The following is a 16,813-nucleotide window of genomic DNA, read 5'->3' on the forward strand; positions in this document are numbered from 1 at the left end:
TTTAATTTTTTTTTTAATTTTTTCAAAAAAATTTTAAATTTGTTTTTAAATGTACACGTGTCAACCTAGGAGTGTGCCACGTGTCACTTCGTTGTTTTTTTGATTTTTTTTGAATTTTTTAATTTTTTTTTAAATGTCCACATTGCAACCCAGTAGCGTGCCACATGTCAAAATCAATATTCTAAATTTAATTTGGTCCCTATATTTGTTATTTTTGTTCAATTAGGTCCCAATTTTTGTTAACATTAACCAATTCGGTACCTCTCCAAATTAAAACCAAATTTAATTTTTATATTAAAATTCAAATTTTTTATTAAATATTTTTATATAATATATTAAAATTCACATCATTATAACTTTGATATAAAAATTAAATTTGGTCACATCTTACCAAATTGGTTAATGTTAACAAAAATTAGGACCTAATTGAACAAAAATAACAAATATAGGGACCAAATTGAATATAGAATATTGACTTTGACACGTGAACATTTAAAAAAATTCAAAAAAATTCAAAAAAAAAATTCAAAAAAAATTCAAAAAAACCACGAAGTGACATGTGACACACTCCTGGGTTGACACGTGTACATTTTAAAAAAATAAAAAAAAATAAAAAAAATAAAAAAAAAATAAAAAAACCACGAAGTGACACGTGACAGTCACTGTTCATGGCCGTTAATGATTTAAACGGTGTTAGCAAAAAAGGACCTAATTGAACAAAATTGACGAAAATTAGGACCTATTTGAACATAAAACCAAAATTATGACTTATACAACTTACGAAAATTGGGACCAAAAATGTATTTTAACCTTATTTATAAAAGGGTAAAATTAAAAAAAGACTGTCTAGGTCTAAAAGATAAATCCTCTTCGTATAATTATAATAATATAGATAATGATATAGATTATGATCTAATTACAAAATCGCTTTTCTAGATAATGATATAGATTATTTATTTGGTAAACAGGTTTGAGAGTTAAATTTTAAATAATAAATAAAAAAAAGTATAATTACTAATTTAGTCTCCTAATTTTTTGGTTTGGTTCAATTTAGTTTTTTTATTATCGGTTGGTTTAATCTAGTCTCCCAATTATTTAAAAGGGTTCCAATCTGAGACCAAATTAGTAAATAAATTTAATTACAACTTATATATACATGTTGCAATAAGTTTTTTTAATATACACATCAAATCACTATACCAAAATATTCAAATTATTCTATTTTTTACCATGGTAACCTAACCGGTGACAGTTTATAAATTTTTAAGAAGAGTCTTATATTTAACTATTTTTTTTTTAATTTAGTACTCCTATTTTTTAAAACGAATCTAATTTTGTCCTCCCCAATTTGAGACCAAATTAATAAATAAGCTTAATTACAACTTATATATACATATTACAATAATTTTTTGAATATATACGATCACTCTACCTAAATATTTAAATTATTTTATTTTTTATAAAGATAATTTGACACAGTTTATAAACTTTTAGAAAAAAAATTAAAAAACTAAAAAAATAATATAAATTTCATGGCTTAACACGTGTTTTGTGTAGAGACAGTGTTAACTCTAACCTAACGGAGAATACCAAATTGAACCTTTTAAATAATTTGAGGACTAAATTGAACCAACCAATAATAAAGGAATCAAATAGAATCAAATAAAAAAATTATGGGACTAAATAACTATACCTACCAAAAAACTATTAATATTGAATAACTTAGTATATACTCGGTGTGCATGAGTGGTGCTTACTAAAAAAAAATAAAGAAAATATTATATATATGACAGTTTGTAATGTCTTGTTTATGATTCATAACATTTGACAGAACTTATGGACATGAAACAATTATTAAAAAATGAATTAAAGTTATTGATTTACATAGATGGAGTAATATATATGTATATATAGTTGGAGGCGTATGATATATATAGATAATGTTCGGAATATTTAGATATAAAATGGTGAATGGTGATGGATGTTGACGTAGGTTCTTCCATTGATGGTCCCGTATGGCCATGCAATGATATTGCATGGTTAGGGTGGTTTGATTGGCAGAGTATTGTTCCTCATGCTGGGACTCTCTCTTTTGGTTAAGGTTACTTTCTCTCAACAACGCTTTCTTTTGGTTCCAATTACAACCACTTGCAAACAATCACACACCAAGGTATGCCACCACTTGTTTTCTCATCACAAACAATTTTCCTATGCTCGTCTTTCTCTGTCTATTTTGTTTATTCTCTTTTTACTTTCCACGTTAAACGAAGGCCATGATGATCAATCACAAGGGCAATCCCATTCAGGATGCGTGGTCTGATGATGATCTTGATTTTCTTGAATGTGTCAAAGGATCCAACGTTTCAAGGGATTATTATATTCTCTCCTTTTATCAGATCATAAATCATGATGCTTAAGAGATAATCTTGTTCAGTTTATAATTTAATTCTGTTTTCCTTCTGTTATGCTGTTTCGCTTTTGGTCGGAAAATCTAAATCAGTTTGTGATGTATTGTCGTGCTTTTGTAGAACACCTAGATTTTTCTTCCTTTCAAAACCAAATTTTTAATCTGTTCCCTGGTTTTGGACTTTCCTTCAAACTATCTTTAGCCTAACGTAATTGGTTGTGTATCAAAAGTGAAAATCATTTGAAACTTTTATGGAACTGAAAGATGGATATTATATTGTCTGCGGTCTAAATGGATTGTTGTTTATTGCAGGGGTCTCTGAAAGTGTTGGTCCATTCTGAATCAAAGTGATGGCAGAGGAAAGTAGTCTTAACCAGTTAGAGTCTGAGAAAATTGAGCCAGAAGATGTTGAAGAGAAAGCAAATCTTGATGAGATTTTAACCGTCAAAAAAGTTCCACCGAAGATTGTTTCGCGTTATCTTGGTGGTACAAAAAGTTCCTGCCATGATGTTTGCAAATATGGCATCCCACAGGTCGTTGAAGCCAAACCATGGATACTAACACTGAGAAGGGTTACCACAAAGGAATGGAAACCCAAAGTTTCAGAAGAGAATGTGAATACTTTGGCATGGAGAAAAAAATCAAGGCCTTCTCAAACACCAAAAATTGAGAGAACCAATAGTGCAGTTGACATCAAGGAAGTAGTAACCTATGAAGAAACAGTTACATCAGAGAAAAACTCACCACCTTTTGAAGAAACAGATGTTCCCTCGGAGCATAACAACATAAAGCAAGAACAGGAATGTTCCAAAAGTGAAACGAAAGGGGAAGTGGTAAAAAACAAAAGTCCTGGTTCAAACAGCAGAAGCAAACAGACCAGGAAACCTTCAACTGGAGGCAAGAAAAGATCAACAACCTCAACAAGTCTTGCATTGTCTTCAAAACGCAGTGGGAAGAAACCTCGAAGCATAAGTTCCAATGGACCCAAGAACATGACAAGAGAGTCTTCTATGAAACTTCCTGAGAATGTTGAAGCCAAACCTGAACTAGCCAGCGATGACAACGTACCAGAAAAGATCCTTCATGTCGCTGAACCTGTCTCTGCAAATTCATCTGAGGACCCTACCGTGGCTTGTGATGATGAAACTAAGTTATCTGAACCTTCACTTTCATCACCAGGGGACAGAACCTTGAATCACACCAATAAGAAAAATTGCAAGTCTCCTGCGTCGTCTGTATCTTCACGGAAGGGCCTTAGATCTGTGGCCGGGAACAAAGGGAAGGTAATTACGCAGCTCAAAAGGCGCAGTCTTCCACTATCACCATCACCACCTTCTTCGTCATCATCATCTATTTTCACTTCCAAATCTTTCCCTGTGAAACAAAATAATGCTGTATCAAGGTTCAACAAAAGACGATATGATCATCATCAAGGTGAAGATGTGAAGATGGGTTACAGAATCAGGCCAAAAATGAGCACAAAAGTTGGGTTCGCCAATAAAAATGGCGTTGCATCCCGGAAATTGAATTTTAGGAGAGGTAGAGTGATTGAACTTCAGCCTCAGATGAACAACGTTCCAAGGAGACTCAAATTCAGGCCAGCACGCATTCTTGATGATGACATGCGAAGAGATATAAATGGTGCAAGAAAAAGTATGATTGAGGATAATAAAGTAGGTGGTGGTGAGGTAAATGCTGCAAATACAAAAGCAGAGAAACTTAGGGGAAAACTCAGAAACGTGGAAGGAAGCAAAAGGAGAATTATTGTTGGGAGGAAGGTTGGTGGGGATAAGAGCAAGATAGGGGGGTCAAAATCAGGATCTGATGAGAACGTGGTTTTGAAGCATCAAGATGTGGAAGGGAAGAAACAAAATCCACGTTTGTATAATAATGTGATTGAAGAGACCGCAAGTATTCTTACTGAGCAGAGGAAGAGCAAAGTTAAGGCTCTAGTTGGTGCATTTGAAACCGTGATATCTCTTGATTCTCATAAAGATGCCACTGCAGCGGAAGTAAGCACAAGTTGAGTTACCTAAGGATTCTTGTGTATTCAACTTCAACATACATATAACTGTTTATTTGGTGCTTGGGTTTATTTGGCTAATGATGTTAATGGTGTTTTAATGTTTCCTTTGGTGTTGCTGATAAAAAAAAAAACTGTTTCCTTTGGTCTCATTAAGATTTGAGGAATAACACTATTTCTCTGGAGTGTGTTGAGTGGGATGTTGTTCCTTAATGATATAGCATTTCTGCTCTGAATTGTCAGGATATGTGATAACTCTTATGCTAATTCCATTATGTTTGTGTTGAGTGGCACAACTTTCCACCTTCATGGCCAAATTATGTATGATTTTTCCTTGTACCTGATTCTAGGACCTTTTTTTTTTCTCTCGCTTGGATAACGATTCTGTGAAAATTTTCTGCTGAAGTTGAAGAGAAGATGAGAGATATGGAAAGGAGGATATTGCACGTTATCTTTTAATCCGTGACTTATTACACTTCCAATATCTAAAGACGCAAAGAAAAAGAGATTTACGGTTAAGGATTTTATGTAAAACTCGTGTTTTTTTAAAAATAATTTTCAAATGCAACGTAAAAGGAATCCAAATATAAGAAGAAAGAAACTTAAGATTCGATTATATGATTGGAAGGTTGTAATACAATGGAGTGGTGGAAAAATAAATAAAAAAGCACACCAACATCTAATTGATGAGTTAGTGCACGTTCGTTTATTTTGCAAGCATTTTTATTGATCAATAAAAATAGTTTAAGCACGAATTACATTTAGTCACTGATAGCTGCTTTTGTTTCCATGCCAGACAACAATGTCTCTAAGAATTGAAGCACAAACATTTCATGGGGACCTTGCTTGTTTTTCGATTTTTGATTGAGTTCTTTCTCGCCTCGAACTGTTCTCTTCTTCTGCGTTCTAACCCTGCTCTAGCTCCTTGCGCTATCATATCTTCCCTTTTTACCTTACTGTGGTAATTTTGCATTTTCCTTGCTCCCTGTTGTTCCAACACCAATGAGATTATTAAATTAACATTTAAAATACATCTCCAAGAAGTGAGGAAAACCTTCTTCACTTCCCACCTGAACTCTGGCCTGAATTGTTTTCACAAACTCCCAGGAAAGAATTTTGGACTTCATTACCTCATACCTGAAAAGTTACGCCTAAAATATAAGAGGAAACTAAATCCAGATTCCTATTTGACAACCATTTTGCATCATAGGCAACAGTTTTTCAGAAAAGGAAAATATATATATATATTGAATGAGCAGCTCAAGAAATTAGCATTACTGCTTTTGAATAATTTTTTTCAGAGCCCTTTCACATGTTTCTGGTCTGGTTTTGGTATTTTTGTGTGGTAACGGAACCCCTTGCTTCCTCTGATACCCTACTGCAGGAGATACAGGTCTTGGAGATGATGTACTATTTGAACGTCTAACAGGAAAAGCTGTTTGTTTGGTCCGAGGGTCTTGTCCAAGTGACCTTTTCATGGAAGTTTCCCCTGGTACACAAAATATAGCAATTCTTCATAGCAGCTAGTAGTGAAACTTTACAATGTTAGGTATAATGTTATAATTACCATTACTTAGCCGCTTTGATATGCCATCCTCTTCTCTTCTCATCGTTTGAGGCCTTGAAGATTTGGGGTGCTCTCTCATTTTTTGCGAGTCACGTAACTCTGCTTCTTCTAGAGAATGAATCGCAAATGCCGTAGCTGCAACTGAAGTTACGTACTCGTCGTCTCTTATATGGTCATCATGAGAAGTTATCCTTGGGAGCCAGTTCCAAGTCTTGTCACTTTTACTGTCACTTGACCCATGGTGCTTTGGAGAATGGGGATCAGAAAATGACACTCTAAAATAGAGACCAGAAATTTTTGGTTCCTATTCAGTGATATAATTGGCAGGAAACCAAAATGATGTTTTTGTATGTGAAACATAAACAGCTCACAACCAAGGAAATTAAGAAACAATTTAGAACGAAATTCAGAGCAAGATAAACAACAAATGGCATCATCACAACTTGCACTTACGAAACCAAGTACCTTCTTTGGTGGAGTCTATTTTCCATTCCTTGGTGGAGTCTATTTTCAGTATTGAACTTCTAATTTCCAACCTGCTTGATTGTATAAAGATGAACTGAGAGGAGGACTTATACGTAAGGCAGCCTCCAGCCATAGACCAGAGCTGCACGCAGACAAGTAAAGCAAAAATAAGCTTTACAAGCAGCCTCTAGATGATGCAAAGTATCGTCTCTTTCTCTTTTCCGTTTCCTTGAATTACACCCACATGCACATAAACCTTTACCATCAACTTGTTAATAGTTTTAGTATTTCTAGCTAAAAAGACGTACTTGTCACAAAATCAACTTTTGGTACATTGAAGATTATCAGATATCAGAACAGAAACTTCGCCCCTAAACTGAAGCTATTCCTTTTTTTCCTTGTAGTGGAAGGGTATAATGGCACGTTTACGGGCAGACACAGACGTGCATTATCTTGTAAATAAATAGAGTTGCATAAATACAAAAAGCCTAGCTCGCAAGCACATCTTTTCTTTACTCTTTATTTTTCGTCTGTGCCATCAAATTGGTAAAACTATCGAATGTATTTTTCATAATTGCATACAAAATCCGTAACTCAGAAGGTAGGTTTGAACTTTGAAGTAAACAAGACAAATAGATCGCCGAGGTTGTTACCCCCGAACCATATCAGCTATAAATGATTAATTACAGCAGTGGTAATTAGCGGTGGCTGTTATCAACCGCCACTTTTCTATAGTTTATATATTACAAAAATGCTCATCAACTCATAATACAAAATATATTACTTCTCAGAAAGTACAATATTTTTGGCATTGACTAAGAAACGACCTTTGGTTATAACTCGGACAGGTTAATCTTCAGAGACGTCAGCTTTTTGAATGTTGGTGTGGCTGTATTAGCAGTGTGAAACATGTATAAAGGACCATATTCAGTTAACGCGTGAAGATCCGTGCATTACCAACAAAAATGGGTTCACGATGTTTAACCTCAGAGTTCATCAAGCCCGTTAGCAATTTCAGCTGAAAAGAACTGCTCTACTTTATCGATGAAACTGGGAGGAAATCTACAGTGCAGCATTAAATACGAAGGCTCGCCGTGCCTAGGAGCCAGTTCTTCAGAATGCTTAGTTGTTTTGGCGTCCCGTTGGCTTCTTATTCTGCCATTTTTTAAGTTATTTCCCGAAGCACCACCACTCTTTCCAAAGGAAGCCCGAGGGCCTTTGCCATTGGAACGGACACATTTTACAGGAATTTCCACGTGCGGCTTTTTAATTTCGGTACCTAATGGATTGTATTCACTAGATTCATCTGTTGTGGAATTGTCTAAGGCAGAATTAAGCTGAGTTGCAGATGCAGCATTCCTACAAGACCTTAGCAAGGAAAGTAGCATGTCAACACTCAGTTCTTGCTGAACTACAAACTTGTTCTGCTCACACCCGTAGCAAGCAGCAACTAGTGTGCCAGCCAAGATCGGCATCAACTCTGGGTCACTGAAGAAAACGAATGGCAGATCGCAAACCTGACCTCTTATGGGTGAACGTTAGATTAACTCGATAAATAGAACAAGTAAACCAAAATTAAATAATATTTAGAGTTTCAGACCTTGTGGAGGATGGTGGGACTCTTTCCCCATCGAAGGACGGCCTGATTTCCCGGATGAAACAAGGCAAAGTGACCAAGGAGAGATAGAGATTCAAGCACAAGAGAACCAACCTGAAAAAAAAAAGCAAATTGTGTCATTTTAGTAACTCTGGCATTCTAGCAAAGGTACATCCGAATAACAACAATGCATGAAGACTTGAGGCAAGGGGTTCTTTCCTATTATGAATACTAGTTAGGAAAACTAGGTTTAGCAAGGTCAACATAAGTATTGTATCACTTAAGATTATGAAAGAATTTCCAGTTATTGGTGATTCACCTGATCAGTGGGAGATTTCCACTTGATGGCAGAATGAGAAAGAAGGAAGCTCATCAAATGGAAAATTTCCATTTTCAAATCAGGCCTAGCCTGGAAGTATAACAGCATAAGGAAAATAGGAATACATAAGCAAGAATCAGTACCAGGAAAAAGAGAAAATCAATCATATTAGCGATCTTAATTTAACATGCAGCTGCTTTAATAGATCATTATAACAAGGAAAATCAGCAAACTTACCAGCATTCGCTGCAAAAATACAAGATCCAAAAGAGCCACGTTGTTCAGCACCTTCAGTACTCCAGCTGCCACCTCTTCAAAATTAGATGGAAGGATATATGAGGCCTAGAAGAAAATGAAGTTATTCAACTTAGACATAGCACAACAAAAATAACAATAGCTACTTATTTACTTATTACAAGGACAGACGAGCAATTGAAGGTGTTAAACATATGATTTAATTACATTAAATAGGAAAATATATTATGATATGACTACGTCAAATAAGGAAATATTTTAAGAAATATCTCATAATTTTAATTATTGATTTTTTTTTCCTTTATTACTGTAAATCCTTTTCATTATAAATAACAATACTTGTATATACAAAACAGACAATTACAAGCAATCCTTTCAATAGAAGGAAATAATTGGGCATGTGACAAATAGCTAACGGCAAAATTCTTCATAAAAACAAAGAAAACATTTGTTTACTGATAGGGAAGTTTAACATGCCAATATCAGAAATCTACTGATTTTTCATACTAAAGATTTTCAAAATAAATCAATATAACTTCTGTGAACGAACTTGCAGGTTGTAGAAAACCTACCTGTTCTGAGGATGATCTATTGTTTGCCTGCAGAAGAACAGCAGTCAAAAGAGAAGGGAGACTGACAAGTCCTGTTTCAGAAATAGCTGAAAGAAGAAATACTACTGGCTGACCCAAATTTGATACTTTTTCGTTTTTCTGTACTGTAGCATTTACCCCTGTATGTTTCTCGTCCTTTGGGGGAATAGACAAATTAGTCAAATCCACACTCTGATTTTTCTTGGATTCATCTAGATCTATCTTTTCTATAACATCATTTTTCAATTTAACAGAACTATCATGCTCCAATTCAGAATCCTTCCCAATAGAAATAGATTCATTATTTTTGTTCACCTTAATCATTTCATCTAATGGTCTGTCCTCAGGGACGTCAGGTAAATGCACAACTGAGCTGCCATTGATCATTGATAAGGGAGTGTAATCTCCCCAGGAATTATTCACGACAAAATGTGCAGAATCAGTAAGCTTAGCCCCTTCACTACCAATTTCCTGCTCCATTGTCAAAGGGCAAGATTCCCAGTCAATATAACTCAATCTTCCAGATCTGGAGGTCAAAACTACCAAAAGTTGTATGCTTAAGAGAATAGGGCCAGGAAACGCTGACCCTTCCGTCTGTGGCCTATCATGAAGTGCAAAAAGATCTCTTAACCTGTGAATAACTTGGTAAGAGATCAGTAACTCCAATAAGCCATCCCGCATCTGAAGCTGTCTCTCTTCTGAGCTTATATGACCAAAAATAGCAGTAACAGTCCACAAAAAGTTATTTAATATTTCAGAAATTGATTCAAAGTTTTCAACTGATGCTTTACTTGATGGCAAACTGAAGTTACCAGGAACACCTAAAGATGCTGCAATCTTTATATAATTTTCAAGAGCTGCAGAAAGCATTGGGATAATTGGAGGCAGAAGATTCTGTGCAAGGAAATAACTTCTATTTGCAGGTGTAGACAGCACAACTCTCAGAAGTTTTAACAAGTGCAACATAACCTGGCATGCTTCAGGTTTTGAAGTGTGAGATGCAGGCAAGGCAGAAGCAATAAAATCAAGTAGTCCAGCTTGACGAGATGCTTGTAACTCGGGATCCTTTCCTTCCATATACTATAAAATAATAATCAATAGATAAATTAACATAAATGAAAAAATAGCAATTCAAAAAAATTACTAACCAAAAATTCCACAGTATAAAAGGAGAAATGCACTCGTTTAAACTGTAAATATTCCCGAGGGAAAGAAACTTGGTTCAACATTTAGTCAGGAACAAGGATTAGTTGGACAATTATCCATGCAAATTAAGTGATCTATGATTTCTGATTCAACAGTAAGAAGATTATATGCAAGCACCAACCAGATAAGACAAACTAAAAGCTAAGCAATAATTAAAACAAATACAGCATCAAGAATCACTAGTTTTTCCAGATTAATATTTATTCATTGACTAAACAAGAGCTCTCCAAAAAGTGCTATTTTAATTAGCACAGGATTCAGAAAACAGAACTGCAAATACAGAACATCTATCTATACAACCGACAGAAACATTCTTAACTTTGAACAAGTTAAAAAACATACATCCGTTCATAAGGAGAGATATATAATTACCAGTGAACAAAAACCAATACCTTGATCATTTCAGAAATTATTAAACCTATACTTGCGGCACCTTCTTTTCTTGCTTGCCTAAGTCTTTGAAGTTCTTGAAGCCACCGGCCAACTTTTGCTCTAGCAGCACCAACTGCTACTCTATATCCCAGGCTAGCACTTTCACCACCAACAGGGGGTTCAAGGAAGTCGTACTTTAAAGCCATAAGCCTTTGTCGAATTCTCTTAATTCTTCTCTTTATTGAGTGCTGCAATGTGATATTGCCAATTCCAAGACTAGTAGAACCAACGCCAGAAACAACATTTGTGTGAGAATCATCGATGCTGTTTGTAGGGGTAGACCTACCTTGCCCTTCCTTATTTAATGATCTCCGCAGCAAAGGGGATGATTGATCCCTCAAATTTGCCCTCTCCCGAATTTGCTCCAGGTAAATCTTACGACGTTGTTCACTCTCATTAAGCCTCTCAGCCAATTTCTGGGCCAGAAGTTCAGCTTCCTCTTGTTGGGCTTTGGCTCTTTCTTCCTTTCTCCTAAGTTGTTCAATTGCCCTTGCTTCTCGAGCTGCACTTGATGCTTTTCTTTCCTCTTCCCGTCTTACTTGAGCCTCCTCCTTTCTCCGCTGAATCTCAGCAAGGCGCTGTAACTTCTCAGCTTCAATGAGTTTTCGACGCTCTATAACAGCTTCTTCTCTTGCCAAATCCTCCTTTTGCTTAGATTTTAGCACTTGAAGCTTTTCAGCTCTCCTCAACTCTGATTCATGAAGTTTCTGACGCAGAATTAATTTTTTATTCTCTTCATTTAAGGAAGTAATAAACCGAACCTCATTAACCTTGCTACTTTCATCACCAGCTCTCTTCACCACTTGAGCTAAGAAAGCTTCATGACGAGATTCACTGCGCTGATGGCGGGCATACATTCCCTCTCGTAACTTCATATGACGAACAGCATGCCATTCTGTGACACGATTTAATTTTTGTGATGTTCGTTGAAGCTTTTGGACTCTTTCATTCTCTAACTCACTTCTGATTCTCATAGCACGGGCATGTTTTTCTTCTGCTTCCCTTTTTAAGTCTGAAGTTGTTTTCTTCTTTTTGTCAGGAGACATTAGTTTATCATGCAGAGTGCGTACTCGCTCAGCACTTTTCCGGCCCAGGCTTGGTGAATATGGCATGCGGGAAGAGACACGAAATGGAGATGAAAGTATGTCCTCCCAGTTCCTCTTTTCCTTCCAAGCATTCAAAGACTTTCCCGGGGCAATACTCCTTTTCTCCTTATCTTTTTCTGGCAGTGGCATTTGCCTCCTAATGTTATCCATGGATCTGGGGGGTTTCTCATTAACACCTTCTGTTAGAGCTTTATCTTTCTTATAAAGCGTCTTGTCCGGTCCAAAACCAAGGTGATCTCTTTTACCCTTGGTGGTGGCAGAAGCAGAAGAATTTTCCAAGGGAGGTAATTTAGATAACTTAACTTCTGAAGTTAATATGTTTTCTGGAGGGTTACATCCATTTAGCATTGTGTTTGAGTCACAGGATTTTTCCCCTACAATAATATGCTTTTTTTCATTCAGGCTACCTTGTCTGTCATCTGAAGATCCAACATGCTTTCTTGACTTCGTCACCAAATATTTGGCAGCATCTGTCCCATTATTGACCCTGGACTTGTTTGTATTGCCAATAGATTCAGAAGTCAAAGACATGGAACTTTCTGTGGTACCTGATTGCAAGATAGCCCGCTCTTGTTGAATCTTTCTAAAAGCCTCAAGAGATGAAGATAGTATATCTGCCCTATGTGGTGAAGTTGTCATTCTTCGGACCTAGAATCCATAGAGCATCTAAACATCATGAACATAAGAAAGCCAGATTGCACAGATTTCTAACAGATAAACTCATATTGTGGACCAGCATCTTCAGAAACCAGAAATCAAACAAGTAAACAGGTATAGACCATAAGTGATTTCATGCTTAAATAAAACAGAAAAATGTCATGCTTCATTTATATTTTTTTCTTAGTCCAAGACAAATAAACCAATAACTGTTGGTCTAAACTACAATAATGCTCAACACAAAATGTTAAGTGAATCCAGTTGGGATGACTTGAATTTCATCATGCAAAAGTTATAAAAGTACGATAAACAAATAATATCCAATGGTGGGGTTAGATCTTGTGACAGTGTTAGATGAGTAAGTTCATGCTTAGTTCATTTGATCCTAACATCTCTATCATACCCATCAGACAAAGTAGAAACTTCAGATAAACGTACAATCATCAAAATAGATGCATATTTATGCAGGAGTTACAGATACATATCAAGACTTCTAATTTCATTATGCCCTCATCACAATTGATAAAAGAAAAATAAGAGGAAATGAAAAGGGATGGTGTATATATAATGTCAGTAGCGAATAATTATTCCGCACTCTGCATAAATGCACATAATTACACTCACTTTGTCCCACGCAGTCAATGATAACAAGTGTAAGTATCTTTAGTATGCATCCATTCTAAGAATTGAAAACCCTACCATGTTATCATATGCATTTGCTTAAGACGGGGCAAAATATAGACATTATTCAAAAAAAAAATCATTATTAGTGAATAAAATTTATTTTCTTTGACAGAGGATCCATGGTTGTCATGCAAAACATATAAAATTTATGATTTATTATCTTGGAACCACAAAATATGAACTTAACCAAGGATGGGAGCAGATAAATAGCAACAATATGTGAACGCACATACCTCCCATGAGAGAGCATGTGGCCTGCGGTGATCACTCTTCAAAATGACAGGGACGCCATCCATTATTTGGGAAGATTTTTTAACCATTTCAAATTCCTCTACTCTAGTGATTAGCTCTCTAAAATCAGATGCAGACTCCTCAAGAACAAGAATTGCCTCTTTCATCTGCTCCAAATCACATTCTAGTTCACAAAGAAGATAAAGTTCATCCACAGACCTATTAAGATTCTCAAACAGAAAGCACCAAAGCCTCTGCCTAAACCTTTCTTTGCTTTCATTGGAATCACCTTCTTCAAGAGAACCCATATTTTGAGAAGTTGAAACAACATTTTCCACATTACCATCCAGTGAAACCCTAACCGCTTCAGTAGAAACCACAGAATCATTGACAATTTCAGGCACTTGTGACTCAGTACCGTGGGCAATAACTGCTTCACTTAAACTGCCATTTTGTTCTGGCACTTCAGAAATTTTTTTATCACTTACCAAATTGATAGAAGAGGCATGTGCATGATTTGTGACCTCGGCAGCATCTTCGGTGGACAGACTGTCATTATTTATGGCACCATCGGTTGTTGTTTTATTCGCTTCATCATTGTTCTCATCATCTGGACCAATCCTTTCCTCAACCATTTGTTGATTGTTAAAATGTTCCAAAGATACATTCTTAACATCTTTACCATTCTCCCCAAGTATTTCATCTTCATGTCTCATCAAAGGGATCTGATCAGAAGCAGACTCTCCATTGATAGCATTCACCATTAAGTCTTTTGCTTGAGCATGATATGAATCACAAGGTTCAGGAATATTCTCATTCTTTCTACAGCTAAGCAAATTATCATCTCCAATACTACCGAACTTGATCCCAACCCCAATCAAGTTTTCATGGGGCAGTGCCAAGCCCCCCTCCTCTATATCACCCCATCTTATTTTCTGGGCTAAGTCAGGCTTGTCGGTTTGCTGTAATTTCCGAACTTCTTCATGTTTACCTTGAGAATCCACAGTAATTAATGCAGTTGAGTTCTGACTTTCTGAATTATGTTTAACTACGCCTGTATTAAAACAGTTTGCGCTCTCTTTTTCATTTGATTCAGCAAGAGAACTCGAAACACTCCCAGAGGCAGGGTTCTGTGAAAAAATTCCCCCTGACCTTGAAAGATTATTTTTCTGCTGGCTACGTGAATTGTCATCGGTTTTAGTAATGCAATGCTGAGTGTGCAGAGAGTTAGAGGCATTCTTTCCCGAAAATCCTCCCACCCAACTTTGCAAAGAGAATTTCGAAGTATTTCTGTGCTTCTGGATAAGAAAGAAATGACAAAATTAGAACATGTAAGTAACACTTGTACAACAAGCTACGCAGAAAAGGAAGAAAATAATCTTCCGTGCGAGGTTCAGATATAACCAAAGGAGATGAATGATGATATTCAAGAATTAGCACAATCAAACTGAAAAATAAGATTAAAGGTTACAGCAAATATATGAATACTAAATGACTGATCCATCCACTGTGAATGCATTAATTAGTAAATAACTATACACTAGGTCTACAGATTTCCTTATTGTGTCTTCAATTTGATCTCTCATCAAGTACAAATCAAAATGTCATAGTAAATTACATCTCAAACGAGTTAAAATATTTGAAAAAAAAAAAAACCTTTTTAACTTGGAACCACCCTGAGTTCTGATCATCAACGACTTCATTATCCTCCATCACGAAACGACCAATGCAATTAAGTGATTACGTGAAAGAAGTTAACAACATTTCACAGAAACTCCCATAGGGATGATGAAACAAGACACTGTCGAAATCGAGAATCATTGAAGCACGGAGGGGAGAATGTCGATTGAGAAGGAATTTCAAAGCTAAACTGAAATACTGTATCAAAAAAGAGTGCGAGTAAAGCAATTGCTCTTGAAAATTAGAGTGGAAAAGAAAACAGAGAGAAGAATCGGAAGGGTAACGTGGAAGAAGGGGATTGTGCAGTTGTGGTTAGGGTTTTGAGGAAAATTTGGAAAAGGAATGAACAGAGAGTGTTGAAAAGGAGGGAATGAGGTTTATAGGTGGGTTGAGAAACAGCATGCATTGCAGACACCACACAAGCATTCCGTTCTCTCTTTCCCTTTCTTTATTTTCTCTTGTTGGTCGGGTCGGTGCAGTACAGATACTTTACCATAAAACAGATTTCTTTTTTTTTTTTCTGTTCTATTAACTATTTTAAAGAATCTCTTCAAAACATAAAACAACAAATTATGATTAAACTAATCAATGTGAGAAGCTTTTTATCATAAAAAAAAAATTAAAGGATTACCTAATAAAACATTAAATAAGCTATTTTAGGATTGAATTTGATATGTCTGGTTTTTTTTTTTTTCTTAGAGTACATACTTCATAATTGATAAAGACTAGTTATTATATTTTTCAATTAAAAAAATTATGAATAAATGAGGATTAAAAATCCAGATTAAAATAGCATTGGATTTTTCCATCCTACTATTAACCCTAATTCATTGTCGTTTCCCTTATTTTTGTTCATGCATTTTCAGAGAATAGAAAAAAAAAGTTATATTTGATTATTGCGTTAGGTTGCTTAGATGAATTTGCACAAAAATGAAAGAATAGAAAGTTCTCATATCAAGTCTTATTTTTTTCATATATGAGATCTGAGAATACTACTTTGAATTATTTGTTTTTGCTTAAAATGTTTTGTGCAATTTAAACACTTATACATGTAGTCATTCATGACTTGCTTTTCATATTTTCTAGTTTGAGATTCAAATTTTCATTGTTGTGATCGTTAAAGAATAAAAAGAACTAAAAACATCTCAATTCATTGTTGAAGTCTGAGACATCAAAAATCAACTATAAATCTAGTTGTAATTGTTGACTTTCGTGAAGCCTCTTAGATATTTCTTAAAATCAATACCATTTTCAATTTGTGAGGTAAGGTTCATGACATGTAATGAGATCATTGTTACAATGTGATTGGTGTTTTTTGTTTTAGGTATAAGAAGAATATGTCATTAATCTACTATATTTACCAACGTGTTTACATTTTGTATGGGAATAAAAAGTAATAAAACTATTATTATTGTTGTGGTTACTGTTATAATCATAAAATTAAAATAATTTTTTGTAACTTTGTAATTAGGTTTTATTTGTTTTGTAATAAATGGCTAAGTTTAAAAAATTAGTCAAATTGAAAAAAATGTTAAATGTAAAGAAACGATCAGTTAAAAAGTAAAATTGATAAAATAATTATTTTAATTTTGAA

The 16,813-nt window shown here is 35.2% G+C and overlaps 3 protein-coding genes across 4 annotated transcripts; 1 reads left to right on the plus strand and 2 right to left on the minus strand.

The window, feature by feature from the left end:
* Positions 1–1,984: 1,984 nt before the first annotated feature.
* Positions 1,985–4,735, plus strand: LOC114177143 (uncharacterized). The gene is made up of 2 exons (XM_028062397.2): positions 1,985–2,170; positions 2,720–4,735. Exon 2 carries the CDS (start codon positions 2,758–2,760, stop codon positions 4,432–4,434), a length of 1,677 nt encoding a protein of 558 aa, XP_027918198.1. The 5' UTR covers positions 1,985–2,170; positions 2,720–2,757; the 3' UTR covers positions 4,435–4,735.
* Positions 4,736–5,017: 282 nt separating this feature from the next.
* On the minus strand, positions 5,018–6,956 carry LOC114177008 (uncharacterized). Its single transcript, XM_028062224.2, has 5 exons — positions 6,463–6,956; positions 5,998–6,272; positions 5,709–5,919; positions 5,501–5,567; positions 5,018–5,415 (listed from the first exon to the last, which is right to left on the minus strand). The coding sequence occupies exons 1-5, from the start codon at positions 6,486–6,488 to the stop codon at positions 5,239–5,241; spliced, it is 756 nt and encodes a 251-aa protein (XP_027918025.2). The 5' UTR covers positions 6,489–6,956; the 3' UTR covers positions 5,018–5,238.
* A 126-nt stretch (positions 6,957–7,082) lies between these two features.
* On the minus strand, positions 7,083–15,688 carry LOC114177006 (uncharacterized). 2 transcript variants are annotated; one of them, XM_028062222.2, is made up of 8 exons: positions 15,196–15,685; positions 13,542–14,837; positions 10,822–12,615; positions 9,206–10,303; positions 8,616–8,720; positions 8,379–8,468; positions 8,063–8,173; positions 7,083–7,979 (listed from the first exon to the last, which is right to left on the minus strand). In XM_028062222.2, the coding sequence occupies exons 1-8, from the start codon at positions 15,250–15,252 to the stop codon at positions 7,449–7,451; spliced, it is 5,082 nt and encodes a 1,693-aa protein (XP_027918023.2). In that variant the 5' UTR covers positions 15,253–15,685; the 3' UTR covers positions 7,083–7,448. The 2 variants fall into 2 exon arrangements, 1 of the variants encoding a protein (XP_027918023.2); XR_003603092.2 differs by lacking the exon at positions 7,083–7,979 and having other exon boundaries at positions 8,057–8,173; positions 8,616–8,689; positions 15,196–15,688.
* Positions 15,689–16,813: the final 1,125 nt, after the last annotated feature.

The sequence above is a fragment of the Vigna unguiculata genome, chromosome 3 (genome assembly GCF_037176805.1).
Source record: "Vigna unguiculata cultivar grain cowpea cultivar isolate G323 ecotype 2 chromosome 3, ASM3717680v1, whole genome shotgun sequence".
In the NCBI taxonomy this organism is placed as follows: Eukaryota; Viridiplantae; Streptophyta; class Magnoliopsida; order Fabales; family Fabaceae; genus Vigna; species Vigna unguiculata.